The 27,212-nt window shown below is 41.9% G+C and overlaps 1 protein-coding gene across 1 annotated transcript in view; it reads right to left on the bottom strand.

The window, feature by feature from the left end:
* LOC126198921 (transcription factor IIIB 90 kDa subunit) overlaps positions 1-27,212 on the bottom strand; it is a 382,817-nt gene that overhangs the window by 45,688 nt on the left and 309,917 nt on the right. The window contains exons 8-9 of the mRNA XM_049935559.1: positions 21,099-21,207; positions 13,414-13,548 (exon numbers count right to left, since the gene is read on the bottom strand). Of these exons, the coding sequence (XP_049791516.1) occupies positions 13,414-13,548; positions 21,099-21,207 (244 nt within the window). The remainder of the gene's footprint in view (positions 1-13,413; positions 13,549-21,098; positions 21,208-27,212) is intronic.

Raw genomic sequence — 27,212 nt, 5'->3', positions numbered from 1 at the left:
TTAAATCTATACTCGATCTTAACAAATTTCTCTTCTTCAGAAACGATTTCCTTTCCATTGCCAGTCTACATTTTTTATCCTCTCTACTTAGACCATCATCAGTTATTTTGCTCCCTAAATAGCAAAACTCCTTTACTACTTTAAATCTCTCATTTCCTAATCTAATCCCCTCAGCATCACCCGATTTAATTTGACTACATTCCATTATCCTCGTTTTGCTTTTGTTGATGTTCATCTTATATCCTCCTTTCAAGACACTGTCCATTCTGTTCAACTGCTCTTCCAAGTCCTTTGCTGTCTCTGACAGAATTACAATGTCATCAGCGAACCTCAAAGTTTTTACTTCTTCTCCATGAATTTTAATACCTACTCCGAATTTTTCTTTTGTTTCCTTTACTGCTTGCTCAATATACAGATTGAATAACATCAGGGAGAGGCTACAACCCTGTCTCACTCCTTTCCCAACCACTGCTTCCCTTTCATGCCCCTCGACTCTTTATAACTGCCATCTGGTTTCTGTACAAATTGTAAATAGCCTTTCGCTCCCTGTATTTTACCCCTGCCACCTTCAGAATTTGAAAATAGAATATTCCAGTTAACATTGTCAAAAGCTTTCACTAAGTCTACAAATGCTAGAAATGTAGGTTTGCCTTTCCTTAATCTAGCTTCTAAGATAAGTCGTAAGGTCAGTATTGCCTCACGTGTTCCAACATTTCTACGGAATCCAAACTGATCTTCCCCGAGGTCGGCTTCTACCAGTTTTTCCATTCGTCTGTAAAGAATTTGCGTTAGTATTTTGCAGCTGTGACTTATTAAACTGATAGTTCGGTAATTTTCACATCTGTCAACACCTGCTTTCTTTGGGATTGGAATTATTATATTCTTCTTGAAGTATGTGGGTATTTCACCTGTCTCATACATCTTGCTCACCAGATGGTAGAGTTTTGTCATGACTGGCTCTCCCAAGGCCATCAGTAGTTCTAATGGAATGTTGTCTACTCCCGGGGCCTTGTTTCGACTCAGGTCTTTCAGTGCTCCGTCAAACTCTTCACGCAGTATCTTATCTCCCATTTCATCTTCATCTACATCCTCTTCCATTTCCATTATATTGTCCTCAAGTACATCGCCCTTGTAGAAACCCTCTATATACTCCTTCCACCTTTCTGCCTTCTCTTCTTTGCTTAGAACTGGGTTGCCATCTGAGCTTTTGATATTCATACAAGTGGTTCTCTTCTCTCCAAAGGTCTCTTTAATTTTCCTGTAGGCAGTATCTATCTTACCCCTAGTGAGACAAGCCTCTACATCCTTACATTTGTCCTCTAGCCATCCCTGCTTAGCCATTTTGCACTTCCTGTCGATCTCATTTTTGAGACGTTTGTATTCCTTTTTGCCTGCTTCATTTACTGCATTTTTATATTTTCTCCTTTCATCAATTAAATTCAATATTTCTTCTGTTACCCAAGGATTTCTATTAGCCCTCGTCTTTTTACCTACTTGATCCTCTGCTGCCTTCACTACTTCATCCCTCAGAGCTACCCATTCTTCTTCTACTGAATTTCTTTCCCCCATCCCTGTCAATTGTTCCCTTATGCTCTCCCTGAAACTCTCTACAACCTCTGGTTCTTTCAGTTTATCCAGGTCCCATCTCCTTAAATTCCCACCTTTTTGCAGTTTCTTCAGTTTCAATCTGCAGTTCATAACCAATAGATTGTGGTCAGAATCCACATGTGCCCCTGGAAATGTCTTACAATTTAAAACCTGGTTCCTAAATCTCTGTCTTACCATTATATAATCTATCTGATACCTTTTAGTATCTCCAGGATTCTTCCAGGTATACAACCTTCTTTTATGATTCTTGAACTAAGTGTTAGCTATGATTAAGTTATGCTCTGTGCAAAATTCTACAAGGCGGCTTCCTCTTTCATTTCTTCCCCCCAATCCATATTCACCTACTATGTTTCCTTCTCTCCCTTTTCCTACTGACGAATTCCAGTCACCCATGACTATTAAATTTTCATCTCCCTTCACTACCTGAATAATTTCTTTTATCTCGTCATACATTTCATCAATTTCTTCATCATCTGCAGAGCTAGTTGGCATATAAACTTGTACTACTGTAGTAGGCATGGGCTTTGTGTCTATCTTGGCCACAATAATAAGTCATCATTAATGAAAAAGTATTCATTGCACAAAAGTGCGTAGTCAGAATAATAGCTGAAGCCCACTCAAGATCATCTTGCAGACATTTGTTTAAAAAACTAGGGATATTATCAGTAGCGTGTGTGTTCACTTACGAAATTTGTTATTTGGTACAGAAAGGGGTGAATTATGTTGCCACAAAAGCCTTTGGTCACTTACTAAATAGCATCAAAAGTCTGATGGATAGCCAATCATCATTTAAAAACAAATTAAAAGAATTTCTTAATGACAATTCCTTCTATTCGACAGATGAAGCTTAAGATATAAATTAGTAACCACACAGTTATTAAAAAACATGTTGAATTATGACAGGTAAAGAAAATTTTGTTAAGAGACACATTCCAAGTCGTTACGAAGTGTTGTATTTATGATCTGTAGAAAAAGTATTAATATGATCTAATCTAACTTAATGCCAAAATCCCGAACACAATGGGCGGAAATGTATTTGACACTGGTGTAACAGAAAGGAGGTACACAGAATAAAGGAACATCTGTGTAATACTAGAAATATTGTCACAACATAACCACTCACATGTCCAAACCCGAAAGCTGGGTCATTGTTGAAACATAACACTTAGCATGCCCAATAAACAATTTAGAACATGATACAACCCAAAGCAATATTTAGTAACTTTTCCAACAGTCCCACTGTTCACACAGGCATAAAAATCCATAACAAGTATCCCAGGCTACATCTCTCTGGCCAGTGCTTCACGTTAGCACTCTCTGTCTTTCTCCTGGGTGTCTGAGGTCCATGTGTGAGTCAGCTGTCTTGCTTCTTCAGTTCTGGTGATTTCTTTCACATAGTCATCATGAGTATTGTCCAGTTGAAATGGGAACAGTGTATCCACTGTCATTTCAGCCTCACACCCATGGAGCAGAAAGAGCGGTATGAGGCTTTTAGTATCTTGCTTCACTGCGTTGCATGATAATGTCATGATGGACATTATTGTATCTCAGTCTCCCTATTCAACATGCATGTTCATTGAGAGCATATTTGATAATATCTTATTAAAGCATTCTCTGAGGCCATTCATCTGTGGATGGACAACTGAAAACCTTTCCTATGAGCAGAGATCATCACATGGAACACTCATGCTTTAAAATTACATTATCTACAAGGAACTTCACAGCTTCTAGAGCTTTGGCAGTTGGCACAGTTTTGGTGGTAGCATAGTGGGTTAGGTAATCAGTGCAGACTATCACCCATCATTTTTCATTTGTCAACTTTGGGAACCTCCCTAAGGAGTTGATTTCAATTTGGTGGAATGGTGCTGTTGCAGGCTGGATTGCTGCCAGATGCCACAAAGGAAACTGCCGCATGTTTTGCCATCATTGGCATTCTCTACAGTATCCCACATTTTGTCTAATAGATTGCGAGAGATCTGGTCAGTGATACTCGCATCTGATTCAGTCTAGATTCTTCATGAATCCTAGGTGACCAGATATTGGAGTGTCATGAGAATACTCCTGGATCACTGGCCACAGATGAGCTGGGATCACGAGAAATCACTTCTACCACATCAGGTCATACTTCCTCTTATACATTGTTCCATTTATTAATTGGAACCCTCCTTTGGTTAGTTTCTCATTTTCAAGGCTTCTATGGTCTTCATCAATGCTAAATCTATCTGCTGTTCAGCAGCAATGTCATTTAATGCATCAACAGTTGAGATTTTATCCTCATTGCTGTGTTCCTCTGAAGGACTCCTTGAAAGGTGGGCAGCATCCTTGTGTTTATATCCATTTTTGTACACCAGAGTGATGCTGTACTCGTGAAGTGTTAGTGCTTATCTTGCCAGCTGACCCAATGGATCCTTCATGCCAGTCATCCAGTAAAGAAAATTGTGATCCGTCACAATGGTGAATGGTTTGCCAAATAAATATGTCCAAAGAAGTACAAGGCACTCTTTCTTGGTTGTGCAGTTCTGCTTCTTAGACTTTGAGAGTACTCTGAAAGCAGAAGCTATCACCTTTTCAATGACTTCCTGAATTTGTACTGGTTGGTTGGTTGGTTGGTTTGTGGGATGAAAGGGACCAGACTGCGATGGTCATCGGTCCCTTTTTCCAAAAAAAAATTAAAACCGCCCAAAGAGAAGAAAAAGCAAACAGCAGGAAAGACGTCAGACGACACAGGACGAAAAAGACTCCAACAGAGATCAGACAAAACAAAGTAAAACACACAGAGTGTGACGGTGGTTGGCCGACCATAGAGAAAAAAGAGGAAAAGCCAACCACCAAGAACACATTAAAAACTCAGTTTAAAATCAGAGGCTAAAAGCCAGAATCAACGCTAAAAAACACTCAGATTAAACTATAAAAACCCCCTGCCCGAATAAAACGCAAAACTAAGTCCACCATGGCGGAGTCATCTAGTAAAAGGGCAGGGAGCGTATCAGGCAGCGCAAATGTCTGCCTGAGCACAGTTAAAAGCGGAAAAGTTAATAAAATGTGCACCACCGTCAAAACCGCCCCACAGCGACAGAGAGGCGGGTCCTCACGACGCAATAAATAATTGTGAGACAGTCGGGTGTGGCCAATGCGGAGCCGACAAAGAACAACTGAATCTCTGCGAGTGGCTCGCATGGATGACTGCCACACACGCGTCGTCGCCTTGAGAGAACGGAGTTTGTTTGACGTGGGCAGATTGCGCCATTCAGTGTCCCAAAGCGAGAGAACTTCGCGGCGGAAGACTGCCCGCAAATCAGTCTCCGGGAGGCCAATGTCCAGGGTGGGTTCAGTGGTGGCCTGTTTGGCCAGGCGGTCAACATTCTCATTGCCCGGGATACCGACGTGACCGGGGGTCCACACGAAGACCACAGAGCGGACGCAACACGCAAGAGTATGCAGGGACTCCTGGATAGCCAGCACCAGACGAGAACGAGGAAAGCACTGGTCGAGAGCTCGTAAACCGCTCAGGGAATCGCTACAGATAACGAAGGACTCACCTGAGCAGGAGCGGATATACTCTAGGGCACGAAAGATGGCGACCAGCTCAGCAGTGTAAACACTGCAGCCATCCGGCAAGGAACGTTGTTCGGAATGGTCCCCTAGAGTTAGCGCATACCCGACACGACCAGCAACCATCGAACCGTCGGTGTAAACAATGCCAGAGCCCTGATACGTGGCCAGGATTGAAGAAAAGCGGCGGCGGAAGGCCTCTGGAGGGACCGAGTCCTTCGAGCCCTGTGCCAAGTCGAGCCGAAGGCAAGGGCGAGGAACACACCATGGGGGTGTACGCAGAGGCGCCCGGAAAGGAGGTGGAACAGGGAAAAACCCAAGCCCGCAGAGAAGCTCTTTGACGCGGACCGCTATTGTACAACCAGAGCGGGGCCGACGTTCTGGCAGACGGACTACCGATCGCGGGAACAGGAGACGATAGTTAGGATGACCGGGCGAGCTGAGAACATGGGCAGCATAAGCGGCCAGCAAACGTTGGCGTCGGAACCGCAGTGGAGGGACACCTGCCTCCACTAGTAAGCTGTCCACAGGGCTGGTGCGGAAAGCACCAGTGGCAAGGCGTATCCCGCTGTGGAGAATTGGGTCCAGCACCCGCAACGCAGACGGGGATGCTGAGCCATAAGCCAGGCACCCATAATCCAGGCGGGACTGGATTAACGCCTGGTAGAGCCGTAACAGGGTAGAGCGGTCGGCGCCCCAGCGGGTGTGGCTCAAACATCGCAGTGCATTGAGATGCCGCCAACACGCCTGTTTGAGCTGCCGAATATGAGGCAGCCAAGTCAACCGAGCATCAAAAACGACCCCCAAAAACCTGTGGGTCTCAACCACTGCAAGGAGTTCGTCGGCAAGATAAAGCTGCGGCTCAGGATGGACTGTCCGGCGCCGGCAGAAATGCATAACGCAGGTCTTGGCTGCCGAAAACTGAAACCCATGCGCTACAGCCCAAGACTGCGCCTTACGGATAGCGCCCTGTAGCTGACGTTCAACAGCTGCAATGCCTGTAGAGCTGTAGTAAAGGCAAAAGTCGTCAGCATACAGGGAAGCGGAGACAGAATTTCCCACGGCCGCAGCAAGCCCGTTAATGGCTATTAAAAACAGACAGACACTTAAAACAGAACCCTGTGGCACACCATTCTCCTGGACGTGGGAGGAACTATACGAGGCCGCGACTTGCACGCGGAAGGTACGACACGACAGAAAATTGCGGATAAAAATTGGCAGAGGACCCCGAAGACCTCATCCATGAAGCGTAGAAAGGATGTGATGACGCCATGTCGTATCGTACGCCTTCCGCATGTCGAAAAAGACAGCGACCAGGTGCTGACGGCGGGCAAAGGCAGTATGGATGGCCGACTCCAGGCTCACCAGATTGTCGGTGGCGGAGCGGCCTTGACGGAACCCACCCTGAGACGGAGCCAGAAGGCCCCGAGACTCCAGTACCCAATTCAAGCGCCGGCTCACCATCCGTTCAAGCAACTTGCAAAGAACGTTGGTGAGGCTAATGGGACGGTAGCTGTCCACCTCCAGAGGGTTCTTTCCAGGTTTCAAAACGGGGATGACAATGCCTTCCCGCCATTGCGACGGAAACTCCCCCTCGACCCAAAGACGGTTGTAAAGATCGAGAAGGCGCCGCTGGCAGTCCACTGAAAGGTGTTTCAGCATCTGACAGTGGATGCCATCTGGCCCAGGAGCGGTATCAGGGCAAGCAGCTAGGGCACTGCGAAATTCCCACTCACTAAATCGAGCATTGTAAGATTCTAGGTGGTTGGTGCGAAACGAAAGGCTCCGACGTTCCATCCGCTCTTTAATGGAGCGGAAGGCCTGGGGGTAATTCGCAGAAGCGGAACTCATAGCAAAATGCTCTGCTAGGTGATTTGCAATGACGTCGGAGTCAGTACAAACTGCTCCATTCAGTGAGAGCGCAGGGACGCTGACAGGTGGCCGATAGCCGTAGACGCGTCGAATCTTGGCCCAGACCTGCGATGGAGTGACATGGAGGCCAATGGAGGACACATACCGCTCCCAGCACTCCTTCTTGCCTTGGCGGATAAGGAGGCGGGCCCGCGCACGCAGCCGTTTGAAGGCGATAAGGTGGTCTATGGAGGGATGTCGCTTGTGACGCTGGAGCGCCCGCCGGCGATCTTTAATCGCTTCAGCGATCGCAGGCGACCACCAAGGCACAGCCTTCCGCCGAGGGGACCCAGAAGAACGGGGAATGGCAGATTCGGCGGCAGTAACGATGCCGGTGGTGACCGATTGAACCACCGCATCAATGTCATCAGTAGAGAGAGGCTCAAAAGCGGCAGTGGAGGAGAACAACTCCCAGTCAGCCTTATTCATAGCCCATCTGCTAGGGCGCCCAGAAGAGTGGCGCTGTGGTAGTGACAGAAAGATCGGAAAGTGGTCACTACCACACAGGTCATCATGCACACTCCATTGTACAGACGGTAAGAGGCCAGGGCTACAGATTGAAAGGTCAATGGCGGAGTAGGTGCCATGCGCCACACTGAAGTGTGTGAAGGCACCATCATTTAACAGCGAGAGATCGAGCTGCGACATTAAATGCTCAATGATGGTGCCTCGACCTGTTGCCACTGACCCACCCCACAGAGGGTTATGGGCGTTGAAGTCGCCCAATAGCAAGAAAGGTGGCGGCAATTGGGCGACTAGTGCAGCCAGGACATGCTGCGAGACATCACCATACGGTGGAATGTAAAGACTGCAGACGGTAACAGCCTGTGGCGTCCACACGCGTACAGCGACAGCCTCTAATGGCGTCTGGAGAGGGACAGACTCGCTGTGCAGAGTGTGAAGGACATATATGCAGACGCCACCAGACACCCTTTCATAAGCTGCTCAGTTCTTATAATAACCCCGATAGCCACGGAGGGCGGGGGTTCGCATTGCTGGAAACCAAGTTTCCTGGAGAGCAATGCAGAAGAAAGGGTGAAGGCTGATGAGTTGGCGGAGCTCAGCTAGATGGTGGAAGAAACCGCTGCAGTTCCACTGGAGGATGGTGTTGTCCATGGCTGGGAAATGCGTGACGGGACTGGGAAGGCAGATTACGCCGCCGGGTCACCTGCTGCCTCCGATTGAGCACCCGCGCTAGTGCTATTCATGGCGTCTGAGGGACCGCCGAGATCGAGGTCCTCAGCGGACGCCAGAATCTCCACCTCGTCCTCCGAGGCGGAGCTTGTAGTAAGCGGTGGAACGGGTGCCACCGCAATGTTGGTATTCTTGGGGACTTTCTTCTGGTTATGTTTCTGTTTCTCCCGTTGTGCCTTCGGTGGTGCAGGCTTGGAGGGCTTAGAGGGCTTCACAGGGTCAGTCTCAGGGACGGAGGAGGACCGGGAGGCCCTACGACCAGGGGCTGGTGGTTGTTTGAGCCACTTGCCGGTGTCTGCTGTGCCGCTGGTCGGAAATTGCGAAGGGAGGTCCCCAAGGGATCCCTTCCTGGCGAGAGTAGCCGAAGAAGTCTTACGCTTCTCCGGCTGGGAAGGGGGAGCTGATGTCCCCGATGGTTGGGAGGTTGTTGCTCCCGGAGAAGATGGAGCAGGAGCAACAGGGTGTGAAGTGCCCCCCACAAGCAAGGGGGCTGGTGGATGCTGACCGATCTTAGAGCCGATTCGTGATGCTGCAGCGGCGTAGGTTGACGTCATTGCCACAGGATGGAGCCTCTCATATTTCCGTCTAGCCTCAGGGTAGGTCAGCCGGTCCAGGGTCTTATATTCCATTATCTTCCTTTCTTTCTGCAACATCCTACAGTCCGGCGAGCAGGGGGAATGGTGTTCTCCGCAGTTAACACAGATAGGAGGCGGGGCACATGGAGTATCGGGATGCGAAGGACGTCCACAATCCCGACACATGAGGTTAGAAGTACAACGAGATGACATGTGCCCGAACTTCCAGCATTTAAAACACCGCATCGGAGGAGGGATATATGGCTTCACATCACAACGGTAGACCATCACCTTGACCTTTTCGGGTAATACATCACCTTCGAAGGCCAAGATGAAGGCACCGGTGGCTACCTGATTATCCCTCGGACCCCGATGGACGCGCCGGACGAAGTGAACACCTCGTCGTTCGAGGTTGGCGCGTAATTCATCGTCGGACTGCAGAAGAAGATCCCTGTGGAATATAATACCCCGGACCATGTTGAGACTCTTATGCGGCGTGATGCTAACGGAAACATCCCCCAACTTGTCACAAGTGAGCAACCTCCGTGACTGGGCAGAGGATGCCGTTTTGATGAGAACAGAACCAGAGCGCATCTTGGACAAGCCCTCCACCTCCCCGAACTTGTCCTCTAAATGCTCCACAAAAAACTGGGGCTTGGTCGACATGAACGATTCCCCATCAACCCGCGTACACACGAGGTACCGGGGTGAATATTCTCCACTGCCTTCTTTAGCAAGACGTTCCTCCCATGGAGTAGCTAGGGAGGGAAACGATCTCTGATCAAATTTTTTCCTGTTGAGGTTAGACCTCGATCGCTTAGAGACTGCTGGTGGAGGCCCACCAGTGATAGATGATGTACCACGCTTCATTGCGGGTCATCCGCCCTGATGCCACCTACTCCGACCAAGGGCCCTCCCCACGGGCGCCACCCAGCCGCAGCAATAGCCATCTGGCAGGATGGCCATTGCCGGGAGTCCTGATGCCTCAAGGAGATGGGCATCTACTCCTAGGCATACGTGGGGAGTTAACGGCGCAGGCATCAGTAGAGCGATCCCTGTGTTGTCAGGGGGCTACAACCAAGAGGGTACATGGCGGCCCCACCACAACGGACTGGCTACCGTGCTGGATGTTAGGTGACATGTGGTCCATGTTCGCCGTCAGTGCAGAAAATGGCCCTGCACAGTGGTTGGCAGAAAGTGTACGCAAGAGCGTAGCCATGCCCAAGCGATGGAGAGCGGGCAGGACTGCAATGCAACGACGAAGAAGATGTCGAAAGTTCTGAACACAACATGGACACAAGGCACCAAGTAAGGCGCCCTTCCCCAATTGGCTCGCTCTTCGGAATAATTTAGAAAGATGGAGGTCAAACCCGAGAGGGGACCATCACATAAGGGCGAAACATTTGAGACTCCTTTTAGTCGCCTCTTACGACAGGCAGGAATACCGCGGGCCTATTCTTACCCCCGAACCCGCAGGGGGCGAATTTGTACTAGAACGGCCCCTATCACAAAACTGCTAGTATTGGTGTGAAGTTCTGCCGTGGTAGTCTCATCATACAATTCTAGAACTGGAGATGTCAGCACCTCCTTAAGGGTAAGGAACAATATTTCTTGTGCCTTGTTCCAGCAAAATTTGGCATCTCCCAATGATAGTTCTTACAAGGGACGTGCCTTGGTACTTAAGCCCTTACGAATCATCAGTAGTATGAGTATTCTGAGAAAATGTCAAATCATGAATGTGCTGAGGAGTCTGAAAATATCTCTGGCTCAGAACTAGGATGTACTCCGTCATCATTCACTAGATGCACTAAGATTTCTATTTCTTGGTCAACAAAGAGGCTCGCTTTCTGATTCAGGAAGAGGCCTGCAGTCTGAATGTACTTCACTATAGTTGTCGGTCAGCTTAGATGTTCTTCAAATGTCTTTAAAAACAAAACAAAAAAGTCATCCAGATAGCACAGAAAAACTGCTTCTTCAAGGTGTCTAAGATGGTTGTCCATCATATGTTCGAAGGTGGTTGGAGTCCAAACAGCATAACTTTAAACTCACAGAGGCTACCAGGAGTCATGAAGGCAGTTTTTTCATCAGTCTTGTCATCCTTGATCTGCCAGTAGCCTGTCTTCATGTCGGTAACAGAGAAACACTTTATTACTCTTTTCAAGTAGTCCGGGTTGTCATCAATTCGGGACAATTTCTTCATAATTTTTTCAGTCATAAGTAGATACTGAAACACTAAGTGCTGTCCTCCTCCTTTACAAGGGCCACAGCAGAGGACCATGATTACTCTGAAGATTCTATGATGTCTTCTTGCAGCATCATCTCCATTTTCTCCCAGTCTTTCTGTCATTCAGCTAATGAAACTTTATGTGAGTGCTGGTTAATTAGTGCATGATCCCCACTGTAAATACGGTGTTTTATTATGAGGCAGATGGTCTGTCTTTTCTTCAATGTGGATTCGAAATCATCCAAAAACAGACACAGAACTGCTGTTAATGGCTGACATTGTTCCTCAGTCAGACCAGATCCTATTGGCAGCTCAATAGTGGCTTCATTCCCTGCATTTTCTGTAATGGTAGTGGAGTATGATTCTTTGAGACACTAAGCTGACTTTCCTGGACTGGCTCGCCTGTCCCTACCTAGGATAAGTTAAGGTTGCTCGTGACAATTAGTGAGCCAAAGTTCTCCTTGACCACCCGCGATACTTACTGTCACCGGCTGGCATGTAGATTTATTTTGTGAGCATGAGTGGCGATTTGCAACTGAACAAAGCCTCACAATTTAACTTGACATCTCAACTTTTGACTGCAATCTTCTCATTGATTATGGTGGGATAACATCATCTTCAGTGGCAAACTACTGCCAAAATCAATCTTTGTCACGTGGTTGCTGGAATAACTTCATCAATCTGAAGCTCTGATCTTCCGCAGTCTATGATTGCTTATGAAATCTGTAAGAAGTTCCAACAAAGAATATCACCATGACTATAGCCTGTTAAAACAACAAACACGTAGGGCTGTGTTCTGCTATTGACAGTTATTTTTGCAATACACATTCGTGATGGCTGGTTGTATTTCCCATTTGCGACCTTTCATATCACAGAACACATCTTTTTAGCTAATGACAATAAGCACTTGATATTGCAAAAAAGGAATCTAATGAATTGGCTTGGGCCCAGACTCACTGGCTGTCAATGAGATTTCCTGTCATCTTGGTGAGTGTAATCATTGGAGGATTTTCACGTGTGGTGGCCTCACTTCCATAGCTCATCATATCCCTTAGTTTTTGTGAATTTGATAGCTAGGTGAGTGACTGGCACCTCTGTACGGTGATGGGGAATGGCAAGACCTTGTCCAGTGTAAGGCGATGAGCTTTGGCCAAAAGGTTGACTACAGATGGCTGGCGTGAATAGGGCAGTGATGATGGCTGATTACTTGTGACATACTAGTAATCAAACTCTCATCTTCTTTCTCTGCAATAGTGTACAGCATCTCCAGGGCATCAACAGTGAACACAGACTGATGTGTTTTCCTTCATCCTCCATACATTTGTTCTTCTGTGGAGCATCTTACTTAGTGAAGGGATTGGTTGTACCTGCATTGGTCAGATATTGGGTTTTTGCTTAACAGTGAAGGCAGCACAAGCCCAAGTTGGTAGAGTCCATTCTTCATGGTTCGTTCACCTGATGGAGGAGATCAGTGCTAAAGACTGAAACACCTCTTCCTCAACATTCTCTAATACCTCCTGATGTATCAGGTCGACATACAATGTTGCTATCTCTTGTGTTCTAAGTCCAAAGTTTCTGGCTGCCATACAACCATGTATCTATTCCCTTATTCTATGGTGTAAGGGAGAAGTGAACTCATGATGGCCTTCCACAACTGCCATAGGGACCACAGTCGGCCGTCTCTCTCTTGCCTGACTTTTTCCGTTGATTCACTGGCACCACTTGATGAATTCCTCTGTCATTAGAACCTCCTATACCTAAAAAGCTTAGCCTTCCGTGACTCCTTTCATCAAGAAAATTAGGCTGCCTTAGATGTCTGTTTTGTCCCATGTATCCACTTTGTCAGCTTCTGTTGCATTAAAATTCATGACTTGGAATAAGGCCAAAACATTTTGTACGTATGTCCCCATGATGTTGGGCCCTGTTCTTCAATTATTGTTTGGGTAAGCAGACTTGCTGCTGATTGTTGCCAGTTCTGTCTGGAATTGGTCCAACCAATTAAAGTTCTCTTCTCTATTCTAGAATCACTGCTGGGATTTGCTGTCCAAGTTCAATTAAGCATTTGCCAAATACATCATGTCATCCTGAAAGGCAAAGGTTCTGAGTTTGAGTTTCAATCTGGCACAAAGCTTCAATCTGGCAGGAAGTTTCACATCAATGTACAGTCTGCTGTGGAGTGAAAGTTTCATTCAAGAAACCCAGTTGATGATAGCAAATAAGTTGTCTTAGTATACACAGTGATGGTTAGGCAAAGAATTCTTAGCATTAACCCAAGAACAATGCATTCAGATTATCTTTTAAGGAAGTATAAAATGCCATTCATCTACACAGTCTGATCTATCAACTTACCTAATCCTACAACATTGCTGCTATTGGATGAGCAGTTGACATCATCTGTAATACAGCCCTCAATTGTTCCCAGTGTTGATTCCACAATAAAATTTTCAGCCTCTTCACATTCATTATCAGAATTTGGACCTGCATCTAGAAGAAAAAAAATATGTTAATTGTTAAAATATTATAGTCAAAAACATGCATTGAAAAGCATTTTGTGTACAGAACATTTGAATATGTGTTTCCTACATACAAGACTCCATTGCAGTCAAATGTTTTTGTGTTTTCTGACAGCAAGGTGGCACATGATCTACATAAAAAGTTCTCTCTGTTTTTTGTCTTTGAAATATGTCCACAATATGTGGAACAATAGTATATAAAGCTGCCTGAATATCCTTCCCCTCCCCATAAGAAACTGATGGCAAAGTGTATAACTCAGTCATAGTCCCAAAATGTACCTTTACATTTAAACTAGGTTTCTTTACAGCACAACCAGTACCCCTGAAGCTAGTACACATTATTTTTGTGTGTATCCATATGTTCCTGTAAATGATGGTCATGTTTCTCTTTTCTTCACTAGTAAGCCAATCTGACAAGGAAGTCATCAATGTCTAATGTAGTAGTGAGTACTTGAATTTCAGATGTGCTAATTAAGCTTTTTTTTCTGTGAAAGTTTTATGAGAGAAAGAGACACTATATCTATTATTCCGTGCACAATCTTATTTTTCCCACACCAGCTCAAAATCCTACTTAGCAGTGAAATATTGATTGAAATCTTTCCTTGGGCTCCTGGAGAGCTGAGGTTGCCTTTTGGGCGAGGACAGTTAATCAGCTTTGTATTCCTTTTACAGCATATACCAACTTCATTTGATTTTTTTTATCTACCAAATTTTTGCACTGTTGTATTGAGATAGTCTTCATGTAATAACTACAAAGAATACGCATTGTTCTATCTTAGTACAGCTGAACAAAAATTTGAGTGCACATAGACACAACAAAAAGACTGCTATATATTTAAGCTTTCAGCCAAAAAGCCTTTTTCTAAAGTAAGTAACACACACATTCACTCAAGCAAAACTCACATATTCATGATTACTGTCTCTGGCCGTTAAGGCTGAACTGCGCACAGCAACTGTCATGTGTGTGCAAGTTGTGGTTGTGTGAATGTGGGGGTTTGTACTTTAGAAGGAGGCCTTTTGGCCCTAAGGTTAAATGTATAGCCGTCTTTTTGTTGCACCTGTCTGACTGTACGGTGAGTAGCAATCTATCCCTTTCACAATATTGTCATTATTCCATCTTGGATTTTCAGTTGTTTGAGCATAAATGTGATAGTTAAAAAATGAGTGCAAAACAATTAATGAAAGACTTAAATTTTTGAAACATATCTTACAGCAGGAAATTATTTCTTTCATTAACAGGGCATCTTTAACAAGTCTGCAACAAGTCAAGACGGTACATATTACAAAAGTAATACAAAACTGACTACCTGCACTCACAGTGACCTCAGCTCTACATACAACCAAGAGAAAATCTCAATTAAAATTTCACTGCTATGGAAATATAAAATATTTTCTTTTTGTGTGTGTGTGTGTGTGTGTGTGTGTGTGTGTGTGTGATCTTTACCTCCACCCTGTAATGTAGCAAAATGGGACAGTATTGAATGAAGAGTACAATCGCACACATATTGGAGATAACGATACTATCATGCAATACTTGCCTGAAGTTATACAGGGGGGAAGAAAAATTTGCATACTTGGACTCCACAGTGCCATTTGTCACATACAAAAACGTCTGTCACAAAATTTCATCCTGCGCCTATTTGCGGCAGTAAATGGACATTAAACATTGCCAATCTGGCAACTCTGTAATCACATGTATGTTAACTACCTCTGTCGGCATATAGGATAGTGTTGTGCAGCTGGTGCAGTGGATAGCATTTTGGGTTAGCATGGTGGAGATCGAGGTTTCAACTCTGTGTCAAGTCATATTTGTTTTTATTTGCCAATTTCATTCTGCCATGTAATACAGCAGTACAAACCATTTCTTAACATATCTGATGTTCAGATAGTACAATGTTTTGTAATGATGAACATAACAAAAATGTGGTCAGACAAGTTAGAAATTGACAGATGAAACAAATGACCTGTCATAGGACAGAATAACAATTTTGAGATGCTAAAGATGAATGCACAGTTAAATAACCCTCAACATCTAACAGTCATTTACATTACATGCAGTACATCTGCTAAGGTGAACACATTAGCAACCAGTGACAATAATATTTTCCATATTACTGACGGCATGATGTTTACAAAGGAGTATATTGTCCTCATAGCAGATGCTCAAAACAACCCTCACACGTGCCCAAACATTACGAGACCCACTGGATCATGCAGCTCTGGGTTCTTCACAACATGGCTGCATCCACAGATAAAGGAGCATGCACCTGCTATCTGTTCCTCCATATATGTTGGCAGAGTAAAATACACATGCTCCTTCAAGTGTCCCCACAGGAAGAAATCCAGGGGATTTCAGTCAGTTGAATGTGGAGGCCATACCTGTACCTCCCCGTCTGAGGCATTTCCCTGGAAATATTCTGTCTATATGCCATTGCACATTAATTCCAAGTGTGGAAATGCACCATCATGTTGGAATGATAAACTCTGCCGAACATGAAGTGGAACATCTTACAGTGTGTCAGGCAAATAGTTGAAAGGAGTGCAGTCAACCTGACAGGCAACAAGTGGGACCCCAACTCCTGTCTGCCAATATTCTGACACAGATGTTGATGCCAAAGTGAACTTGACATCCATGCTCGTGGATGATGTGCAGATTAACATCACACCAATGGTGGGCATTGTGCATATTCAAGACACCCTCATGAGTGAATGTAGCTTCATCTGATCCTATTACAGTGTTTATGAAGTTGTCATTGGCTTCCTGTAGTTGTTGGAACCACTGACAGAATTACATCCACAGACACAGCCCCAGATCTATGATATTTCTGAACAAAGGCAAACACTTGATAGTGGTGCCCCCCTGCCCCCCTCAATAATCTGAGACAGGATGTCAAAAATAAAAATAATAAAAATAAAATTTAATATGTTCATTTTGCAGAGCACATCTTTCTGAAGAGTTTGATATATAAAACATATGTGTTTGAGGAAATGTAAGACGTGTTATTTGGTCTTACGGGTGCCAAAGCGTGTGCCACACCTCTTAACGCAGCACGTCACTGCGTTTCGCTCTGTGGAATTCAAACATCTTTATTTTGTAATGGAAGCCACAAACCTATATTCAGGACAGCGGAAATTACAATGTCCTGTGGTGCCTCGCTTCCTCTCAGTTGGCCCGTTCACATCCTACTCCCCTTAAAAAAACTCAGAATTAATACTGGGTGGCATTGTTTATAACCAGAAGAATAAGAATTCTCCAGAAAATTTGCCCTCTTTATTGCCTATTAGCTAAAACTTTTTCTTTCATGTGATAAAATTAAATATAGGAAACAGAAACCAGTAAAGACAAAAGACAAGACAGTACCTATTTCTTCAGTCCTCAGATCCCAGGATTTTTTTTCTCTAATCTTGCTACAGCTTTACATGGTGTGTTTTCCCTTCAATGAAAGAATCTATTACCTCATCAAATTTTGTCAAACATTTTACTACAAGAAAAATTAAAATGTCATTGTGTGATACTGAAAAAGCCATTAATACAAATAGTAACCAAAACTGGTATGTTTCTCGATTTGAATACAGGTATTTTGTCACTGTTGGCTAGATAAAAAGAAATAGGGCTTTCTAATATTGCAGCAATTGTAACACATGCCACATATGCAATACTGTTTTGGCACAAATGGCCATTTCTGTCTACCTCATTTATGTACATAACATGACAATATAATTCACGAAGTACCGATATCAAAAGCCTGTTAAGTCTACTAAAAGTAAAAAGTTTTATGTTAGGAAATAGTTTCACATTTAATTCATATGCTACAGTTCGTTAAGCATGAGGCTGAAAAGTAGTAGCACGAAATTTTGACATAAATTTGGAATCATCATATTCTTCCTCATAATTTTTCGAATGCCCCTGTTTCTTCTCCTTCCTCATTCTAACAAACAATCTTGTCGTCACTAATTCTGTAACTATTCCTGCCACTGTCAAAACTTATTCCCCTGCTAACCCCCCCGGCGCCGCCTGATACAGCACTTTAATTATCCCGCATTTATTCCCTGGTTAGGTGCTGTTATGTGTTCATACAATGCATTTTCCTTGATATTCGAAGAACGGAACTTAAAATACTTCTAACTGGGGAGGGTACAACTGGTAGTGCAGTGATGTGGCAAAAATTTTCCGTCAAAATTTCATTTTCTTGGATCTGAGAATATAATACATAATCTTTCTAACCTGTTATTCCTGTTAGTCATTTATTTCCACTCTGTTAGTCTGAATTTATGGATTTTGCTAATAATTATAACAATAATTATCATTCACACATTCAATCAACTACATAAACAAACATTGACAGATTATTCACCCGTTCAGGTTTATTCGGGTCAGCTCGTAAAGCCCCCTTTTGTCTGTGGGAAAGTTTTTTATTTCTATATGTGATGGGGATTCTCCCGGCAGAGGCTTCATGTATACTACACAAACATTCAAAAATCAACTTATGATTCATTCAGAAATCAACCTAGAATGTATTAAAAATATTCAAAAACCAACAGAGACATGTTTCAAAATCATACGAATAATCTATAGACCAAAGTGCGCTGGATGTTAGGTGCTTTGTGAAACAACATTTCTTTCTTCAAGAATATAAATGTGGCACCCCTGAAATTGCTGCCTGAGGCACATACCCCTGTTTGCCCTCCCCTGGATCCAAGCCTGTACAGACAACAGTCTACAGAATGCAGGTGTTCTGTTAAAGAGTAGTGACAGAGGCACAGCCCATGCTCGTGCAGCATATCAACGACCTTGCAACTGCCTTTGAGGTTCTTGGTGTATGACCTTCAGGATAGCTTCCTCAGTAGCGGGAGTACAGCGAGTCAATGGATGACCTCTGTTAAGCAATAGTGGAAAGAGAGAACATGTCTTCCAACGACAAAGCTCCAGATGATGAAACACATTTTTATCTAGTCGTCCAGCAGAATACTCACAAGTGGCTACACCAGCCCAGTTATCAGATGCACCAAGGACCCGAAGCACATCCACATATTCGTCATTTGTGCATGCCGTACGTCTGCCATACTGTTTTAGAGTAACACAAAAAAATACAATAACTGTATGAATGTACATGTAGTCTGTAATGGGTGCATTACTCCGCTAGCAGCTAGTCTCTGTCTGGCAAACAGCGCATACAGTATAAACACATCATTAGTTGCAGTGAGTTGACAGCTTTTGTTCTGCACAATTCATCCCGACACTGCTAATTGTGAAATGTTAATTTTCAGATTTCACTGTTTCCCTAACAGTAATGGACATGATATTTCTACATTTCCTTCAGTAATAATAATAATAATAATAATAATAATAATAATAATAATATATGGAGTTACTTACTAAATGGCATGTGCTTACCAGAGTCAATGCTGAAAGGCATAATTAGTGGTTCCGTAGTGATGACATGTACAAATGGTAACCCAGTTTGGAAATTATTTGGAAAGCACTTTGCTAGCCCTACTGGTGACATAAGGTCCTATAATGAAATGTAATGAAGCTGAATGTGGCAAGTATAGTAGTTGATACTAATCGATGGGATCATTGGGGGACAGGACACAGAAAACAGAGTTGGAATTTAGTAGATGCAGTAGTGCAAAACAATTCACATTCACAACATGTAAAAGGTTTCTTCAAAAGCTGACCAATGAAAATGATTGTACATCAGTTTCTGTGTTCATAGTATGTAAGTGCAAATGTTTTGAAGACGACACACTGTAACTGCTATATGACAATTAATGTGCTGAATACCATACCAGGCAGACTACATTAAAAAAAAAAAGGCCACAACCAACAATCAAATCCTTAACCTCCGGCATTCTGACCCTAAATGCTATCTGCTGCATCATCTACACAGCACTACTGCAACATGCTGATGGAGGTAGTTACCTTACAGGTGATTACAGCATTGCCAGATTGCCAATCTTTAATGTTCATTTACTGCCAAAAACAGTATTTTGTGAAGGGCATTTTTGTACTGTTAGTATGTGAGGAATCACACTGTGAAGTCCAAGTGCATGAATTTTTCTTCACCCTGTATACATGCAGAGTCTAAACAGTAACATTTCTAACCTACTGTATTAATGAGAACTAGTTGACTTAAGATGAAACTAAATCAGTTCTGATAAGTTGACGGAAATGATGTACTACAAATCAAAAATATGTTAAAAATTATATAAACATATGGCCAGCTTATTCATTGTGGAATTTTACATAGAACAGTAATGGTAATTACTACGGAGCCCACTATAACAAAACAGGATTCATGCCAGAAACAAAATTTTTACCGCAATTTGAAAGTAATTAACAGAAATAATTAAGACATGGTTACTGATGTATATTTTATAAAATTTTAATACCAAAACTGTGATATTTCAGTACAATATCTGTATCAGAGACATTGCAATTGTATGCGAAGTTAAATTACTTAACCAGTTTTGTGAAAGGATACAATATTTCAATTGTAAATTCCGTTATCTTCAATCCAAATAATGCAAGTGATCATGTTATTGTTGTCTCTATATGCCCCCATGGTGGTAGCCCAATCATACACCAGTTTTTAGACAGTAAACCTGTGTCAGTTTTATCTGTGTTGTGATACAATAAATATGTTTTTAAATATTTTATGTTTCGACTACATCATTTTTTTGGTGTGCTTGTCACACATTGCTTGAAAATTACATAAAACTGAACCCAGATGATACTTTAAGTGGAGGAACCGCATTCAATCTGAGTTACAGAACTCAGACACATCTTCGATAAACAGCAACTAAAGTAACTGAGTAATTGACATGTAGCCAATAAAGCTGATTACATTTTAACTGTCCTCCTTCCTTGTTCTGCTTGTACCCATCATGTCCCCTTACCTACTTTGCACCCAATCACAGTCTTTGCATTTACATTTCTTCCAATCCCACATATACCTGCTTATTTCTTTGCTATTTATATCCAGTTTAACTCTTCTCTTTGACTTACTGGCTACTAAATGTTTACACTTACGACTTATCTAGTACTTGATTCTTGGATACTGGTCAAATGATACTACTTATTTCTTGTAGTTTATCTCTCTTTTGAGCCAGTGTTTGGACTGAGCTTCCCTTCAGTTCAGCATCTGTGAATATACTCCTCTTTCCTGTTGCCCATTTGTAACTAGATGAAAACTTTTTTAAGAATTTAAGAAGTTATGAACTTGACCATATTTTTCAGTCTGCTCTTTTGTGAGCTCTACTGCAGATGTTCTTGTTCTGAGAGCATAAACAGATGCTCATATTTGTCAGAAATGCTATTACTATTAGCTTTGATAAGCTTTTATCTGTTGTTACTACATTTTTGTTGTACACACAGTTACATTCTAACTGATCTTTGTAGTTTAGGCAAAATGAAACTTAAATAAGGCTCAGAAGGTACAGATTAGTAGCTGTGCTTGTTTAACTCATACAGAAACATCAAATGTATGAAAGATACTCAATCTTAATTTTCATTCTCACCTATTATAACTTTTCTTTTCCGCTTCTTGTTATTTCTTTCATCAAGAAGTTTTTCAATCTCCCGCTGCAGTTCTGTAAAGTCTTTTTCTACACCCTCTTCCTCCAACATCTGTAAACAGATATCTTGTCAGTACACATTAACTGAAAATAATGGAAAGGAAAATGTTGGATAAATAACTATCTGAAGATAAATTTGAACAAGACTACACAGTTTACATATCAAGCAATGAAAATCATATTTTACAGATTGACTGCAACCTTGTAACATGAACTCAATTCAAGATAATCTCCCTTCCTGTTTTACCCATGGGAAGAAAGGGGTATAGTGTTGGGGTAGATTGTGTGTAGTGCCTTTCAACCACAGTGTAAATGCTGATCTGTTGTTTGAACTGTGTGATTGATGCAGTATGGTGTTGTTGTGCCTATTGTTTTTCTCACTCAGGCAGGAAGTTACACTCACCTGTTGATCTGCAGTCCCTGGACCATTCAGGTGTCAGACTACTACTCCCCACAGGTGTTTTGTTGCCTAGCTAAGAGCTTCATTTAATGAAAAAAGGAGACAGTGGGAAAGTTACAGAACATGATTTGCAGTAAATATGATAAAAAATTGGTATATACTGCAGTAAAACACACAAATATGGGGCAGCCCTGTCACAAGTTTTCTAGCATGCACTCACAAATCTGAGTGACTTGATTAAGCCACCTTGCTGTAGGACAAGGATTGAATACAAGAACAACATTAAAATGCAGTGAAGTTAAATGAGATTACATCCAGTCCCTAGAGAGTAAGGAATGGTTGAACAAGAGAGTGACAAGATGCTAGCCATGAGATCCACATAACAGAAACAGGAGCAGGAACTGAACAACAAAGGAACTGAACAACAAAGCTTACCTCATTATGGTTATTTTGTCAGGTTGCAATTCTGCGTGCTCACTGTGAAAACTGTGTAACTGCCCGATAGCAACCAACATGATTGCTGCTAGCTTCTGAACATGAATCATACTGATCTACAAGGATAGCCCTAATATATGGCTGCTCCCACCAGGAGCTTGAATAATAAAATGCGGTAACTTTTGCAATAATATAGTCTGTGAAGTGAAGTCAAAAATCAGCATCCGAATGGCTGGAGCACGACTTTTGTTGCTATTTGTGAACTCAGCCACTGCACACAGTGTGTGCCTGCCCACAGTTCACAAATAGCTCCCGGCAGCCACCATAACACTGGGAGGGAATGAACTGTTGCTGCAGCCTTGCCCCAGAGGGTGGCTCAGTCTCTTCACCTCTCAGGCTGGGACACCTGTTTGGGTGCAAAGTCTCCAAATGAGGGAAAACTGGTATGCCTACATTAACAAGTGGCTTCACCTTATATTCAAATGTAATGTCCAGGAACTGTTAAGGAAATTTGCCATTTTGAGCATTTTCTACAATAACTAAATGGATAATGTGAAAATTAACCTGCCTCCTCCACTTTATGGTCCTCCATGTAAGCAGTGTTTTTGTGATGCTGGTCAGTTGGGGAAAATTACTCTAATTGCATAAAATGACTGATTATGTTTTATGGATTGTTAATTAAAGATCTGTCTGGTCTCAGATTTTTATCAATGAGTTTGAACTTTTGTAGGCAATTTGAATCTGTGGTAAGAATTATCAAATTGATCAAATTATCTTTCTTTGTAACAGGAACTGGCCAGTACAGTCCTTGTGGCCATGCTCTGGGCACTGTATTCCCTCAAAAAGCCTCTGTGTTACAATAGCTTTTAATAACAATAACAAAAATAACATTTGTAAGATTCAATACAAATGCAGTGAATTACAGCATTCCAGTGACAGATTGGAGGAAGTGCTACTGATGGAGCTTGTCAAGCCTTTTCATGACTAACTCAGGGTAGCAAAATTAAAAACAAAGCCCCTGAACTGTCAAAATCTGCACTCTTTAAAGGAAAATAATGGATCCCCCCTCTTGTTTTCTTTATCGTCATTATATACAGCTGACACATATAATGTTGACTAAATATCCTCGTACAAAGGGTAGGGGGAGGATGGAGCACAGGCATTCCTTCATACTTAATATTCCTACTTCTATATTCATCTTGGTTGAGGTGATTGGAAAGCCAGACACTCTGAATTATTTCCTCTCTTTTATTACTATAAGCATCAGTATGCTACAACCACAGGATGCATAAACAATTTTCATTCTGTAGTACCCTGACCATTTTGCTCAGTTTCTACATATAATGATTAGCAACAGCAAAGCAATACCTGCCAGCCAGAGTGGCCGAGCAGTTCTAGGTGCTACAGTCTGGAGCCACGCGACTGCTACGTTCGTAGGTTCGAATCCTGCCTTGGGCATGGATGTGTGTGTTGTCCTTAGGTTAGTTAGGTTTAAGTAGTTCTAAGTTCTAGGGGACTGATGACATCAGAAGTTAAATCCCATAGTGCTCAGAGCCATTTGAACCATTTGAAAGCAATACCTGGTTATTTTTGCTACAAGATCTGCATTTAGTCTCATATTCACACAGAGTCTTCAAGCACAACACTCCATTGTTTTCTGAGAATGATGTTAAAATTGGATCACTTTTTCTGCCCAAACAGGTTTGCAGTTCTCTCTGAAGACCATGTAGTTAAATCTTCCACTAACAATTAAACAGCTCTGAAATGCACTTCCTTCAACATTTCTGCAATTCTTTATAGTAATTTTATATTCTCATACAAGATTTTGCAGTACAATATAATTCAATGCAAGAGAGAAGTTTCCATCTACAATTAATTGGAAAAATAAAGGAGAATTGTTCAGATGGCTTGGATGCACAAGTAAAAATACTGCCATGTGCATGAGGTACATCCACATAATCTATACCCCTCTCTTTCCTAGCATTTATCCTATCATAAGGGGCCTCCAGTTTCCATGATGTGACATGTTTATTTTATTTTAACTGCATGGCTAGATGTCCTCCCTGCACTACTGATGGGTACATCATCTGTGTGTGAATCGTGTAGTCTTTGTTTTGTGTGTTATCATAGAGATTATATCTGGGCCCAGCTCACATCCTTGTCTTGTAAATGTGTGATCTGCGAGCTAAATGATCAGGGAACCCCCCTAGAACCTCTATCCCACTCTTATACAGTCTGTTCAGAAGATACACTTAAAGCATTCTCACTACTTTCAGAACACACTGGACGCATTCCAAAAGCTTTTTCTTTTTTATTTTAACAACAAATTTTCCGTTTTTGTAGCATTATGATCAGAAATAAAAGGATTAGGGCAATAATACATGATGTGCCCCTAGAAAAGAACATTGAGGAAAAAGTTTAAAATGGTGTGATCATGGATGAGGACAATGTGGGGACATAGGAAGATGCATGAGATGAAGATGTGGGCTAGGAGATCAAGAGGAAGGCCAAGTGGAAAGTGGCGTATGTCCTAAAGGAGTGGAAGAAAGCCTCCAGAAAAGTAAAAAAGACTGGAGCAGAGCAGCAAGAGAGAACAAGCTGGTGGCAAGAAACAATACATGATGATGCAGAAGATGATAATGACTGTAACAACATATTTACAAAAAAGTGTAAAATGTAAATACCTACCTAGCAGTAAGTTAAAAACTGTGATGAGAGTACATCAGACCAGAGAAAATGCATCTCAATTATTGAACGAAACAATTTTTTTAATAGGTGGGAGTTTCAAAGAAGCATGACCACTAATGCATTTATCTGATATTATATGCGGTTATGACTCAAGCATTTTCTTTAGTCACTTGTGTATCTGATTGTGTGTATGTACTTCCAATTTCCCTACAGGGAAATCTGGTTCCATGATTTGTAGGATCATATTAATTTACAATGATACCATATTAAAATCATTCAGAACAAATAGTATAAAGGATTCCTTTGCCTTTGGCACGTGCATTTAAATGTTTGCTTCATAAGTTCTAAAATGTAAAACTGAGCACTTCATAAAATGAAAAAAAAAATTAGTATTCTGTGGATACAGTACCAACCAGTCACAGCTGGAATTAGTCAATTTGTACAAACAGCTGAGTGCAACACTTTGTAGGGATATCAAATGGAATGATATTATTGTCTCAGTTGTAAGTAAAGCAGGTGTCAGACACATAAAAGATTACCAGTACTGCAGTAAAAAAGTTATTATTTTTTTTTATATGAGAGCCACTATTTAAGTGTTTGGACTTTTCAAAAAAACTGACCAAATCTCTATCAAGTCCAAATCTTATGCAGTTGAAGTGAAATATTCTGTAGATGTTGTGAACCATTATGACTGGTGTACAACCATGTAACGCATCCTTTAATGGAAGACAACTTACTGCAGAATGTGGTAGGTTTAAGGAACTGTTTCAACAAGTTATTCACCTGATCAATCTGGTCACTGTTCCAGTATCACCAGCATCCTCTGAGAGGTCACTAGGTGCCTTGTAAAGACTTAAAGCTTGTCTCAGGTCGACAATGAGACTGTCGAGATTCACCCATCTACTACTTCTTCGTGTTAATCAAGACAGAACTGGAAAAATTAATATCATGGATCTCATGAAAGAATTTGTTTCCCAAACTGGAAAATGACATAATAATATGTAATTTTAAAGATTTAAGAAAAACAATGCCTTCTCCTTTTTCAAAGAAACTGTTATTACTTTTTTGCTTTTCAGTTAAAAGACTGGCTCGATGCAGCTCTCCCCGCTAGTCTACCCCGTGCAATCCTCTTCATCTCTCTGGAACTACTGCAAACCACATTCATTTGAAGATGCTTACTGTAGTCAAACCACAATCTCCCTCTACAATTTTTATTCCCAACACTTACTTCCATTACCAAACTGACTAATTCCCTGATGCCTCGGAATCTGTTCTATCAGCTGATTCCTTCTTTTAATAAATTTGTGCCATAAATTTCTTTTCCTTCATTTCAGTTTGGTACTTCCTTATTAATCATTCAATGTACTCATCTAATTTTCAACATTCTTTTCTAGCACTATATTTCAAAAGCTTATGTTCTTTTCTTCTCTGGACTGCTTGTTTTCCACATTTCCCTCCCAAACAAGGTTACTACTCTCATTACATTACAGAAAATACTTCCTAACATGCAAATTTTTATTCTGTTTCAACAAATGACTCTTTTTCAAAAACACTTATGTTACTATTGCCAGTTTTCACTTCATATCACATTTCAGCCACTATCCGTTATTTTGCTGCCCAAATAGCAAAACTCATTGACTGATTCTATAGTGTGCCATTTTCTTATCTATTTCTACCAGCTATACCTAGTTCATTTCAACTACATTTCATATACTTTTATTAATTCTTATCTTATAGCATCTTTTTAGGACAATATCCATCCCAATCAACCACTCTTCCTTTGCTGCCTATGACAGAATTAGAATTTTTATTTCTTCTGCATGAACTTCAATTCCCTTTCCCAATTTCTCTTTGGTTTTCTTTACTGCTTGCTCAGTGCAAAGATTTAATAACATTGGGGAGAGACCATAGCCCTGTTTCATTTCCTTCTCGATTACTGCTGCCCTTACATGCCATTTGACGCTTATAACTGCAATATGTACAAGTTGCAAGATTAAAGTTATCTCCTTTTACTTTACCCCATCTATCTTCATAATTTCAAAAAGTGTATTCCAGTCAACATTGTTAAACAGCTTTTTATAAATTTACAAATATTATAAACATATGTTTACCTTTCTTCAACCTATATTCTAGGGTAAGTCACAGGGTCAGTATTGCCTCGTGTGTGCCTCCATTTCTCCAGATATCAATTTGATCTTCCCTATGGTCAGCTTCTATAGCATTTGCTTTCTTCTGTAAATAATAAGTAATAGTATTTTTCAACCATGACTTATTAAATTGGTTTGGTGATATTCATACCTGTAAGCACCTGCCTTCTTTGGTATAGAAGTTGTTATATTCTTCGTGAAATCTGAGGATATTTTATTTGTCTGGTATAGAAACTTGTGAACAAGGTGGAGCAGTTAATCATGCCTGTCTGTCCCAAAGTTCTCAACAATGCTGATGGAGTGTTGTCTACTGTGGCAGGCATCTTTAAACTTACGTTTTTCAATGCTCCGTCAAATTCTTTCCACAATATCATATTCTCATTTCAT

Source organism: Schistocerca nitens, chromosome 1, assembly GCF_023898315.1.
Source record: "Schistocerca nitens isolate TAMUIC-IGC-003100 chromosome 1, iqSchNite1.1, whole genome shotgun sequence".
NCBI lineage: Eukaryota > Metazoa > Arthropoda > Insecta > Orthoptera > Acrididae > Schistocerca > Schistocerca nitens.
The sequence above is the reverse complement of the archived record's forward strand: the minus strand, read 5'-3'. Positions and strand labels throughout refer to the sequence as shown.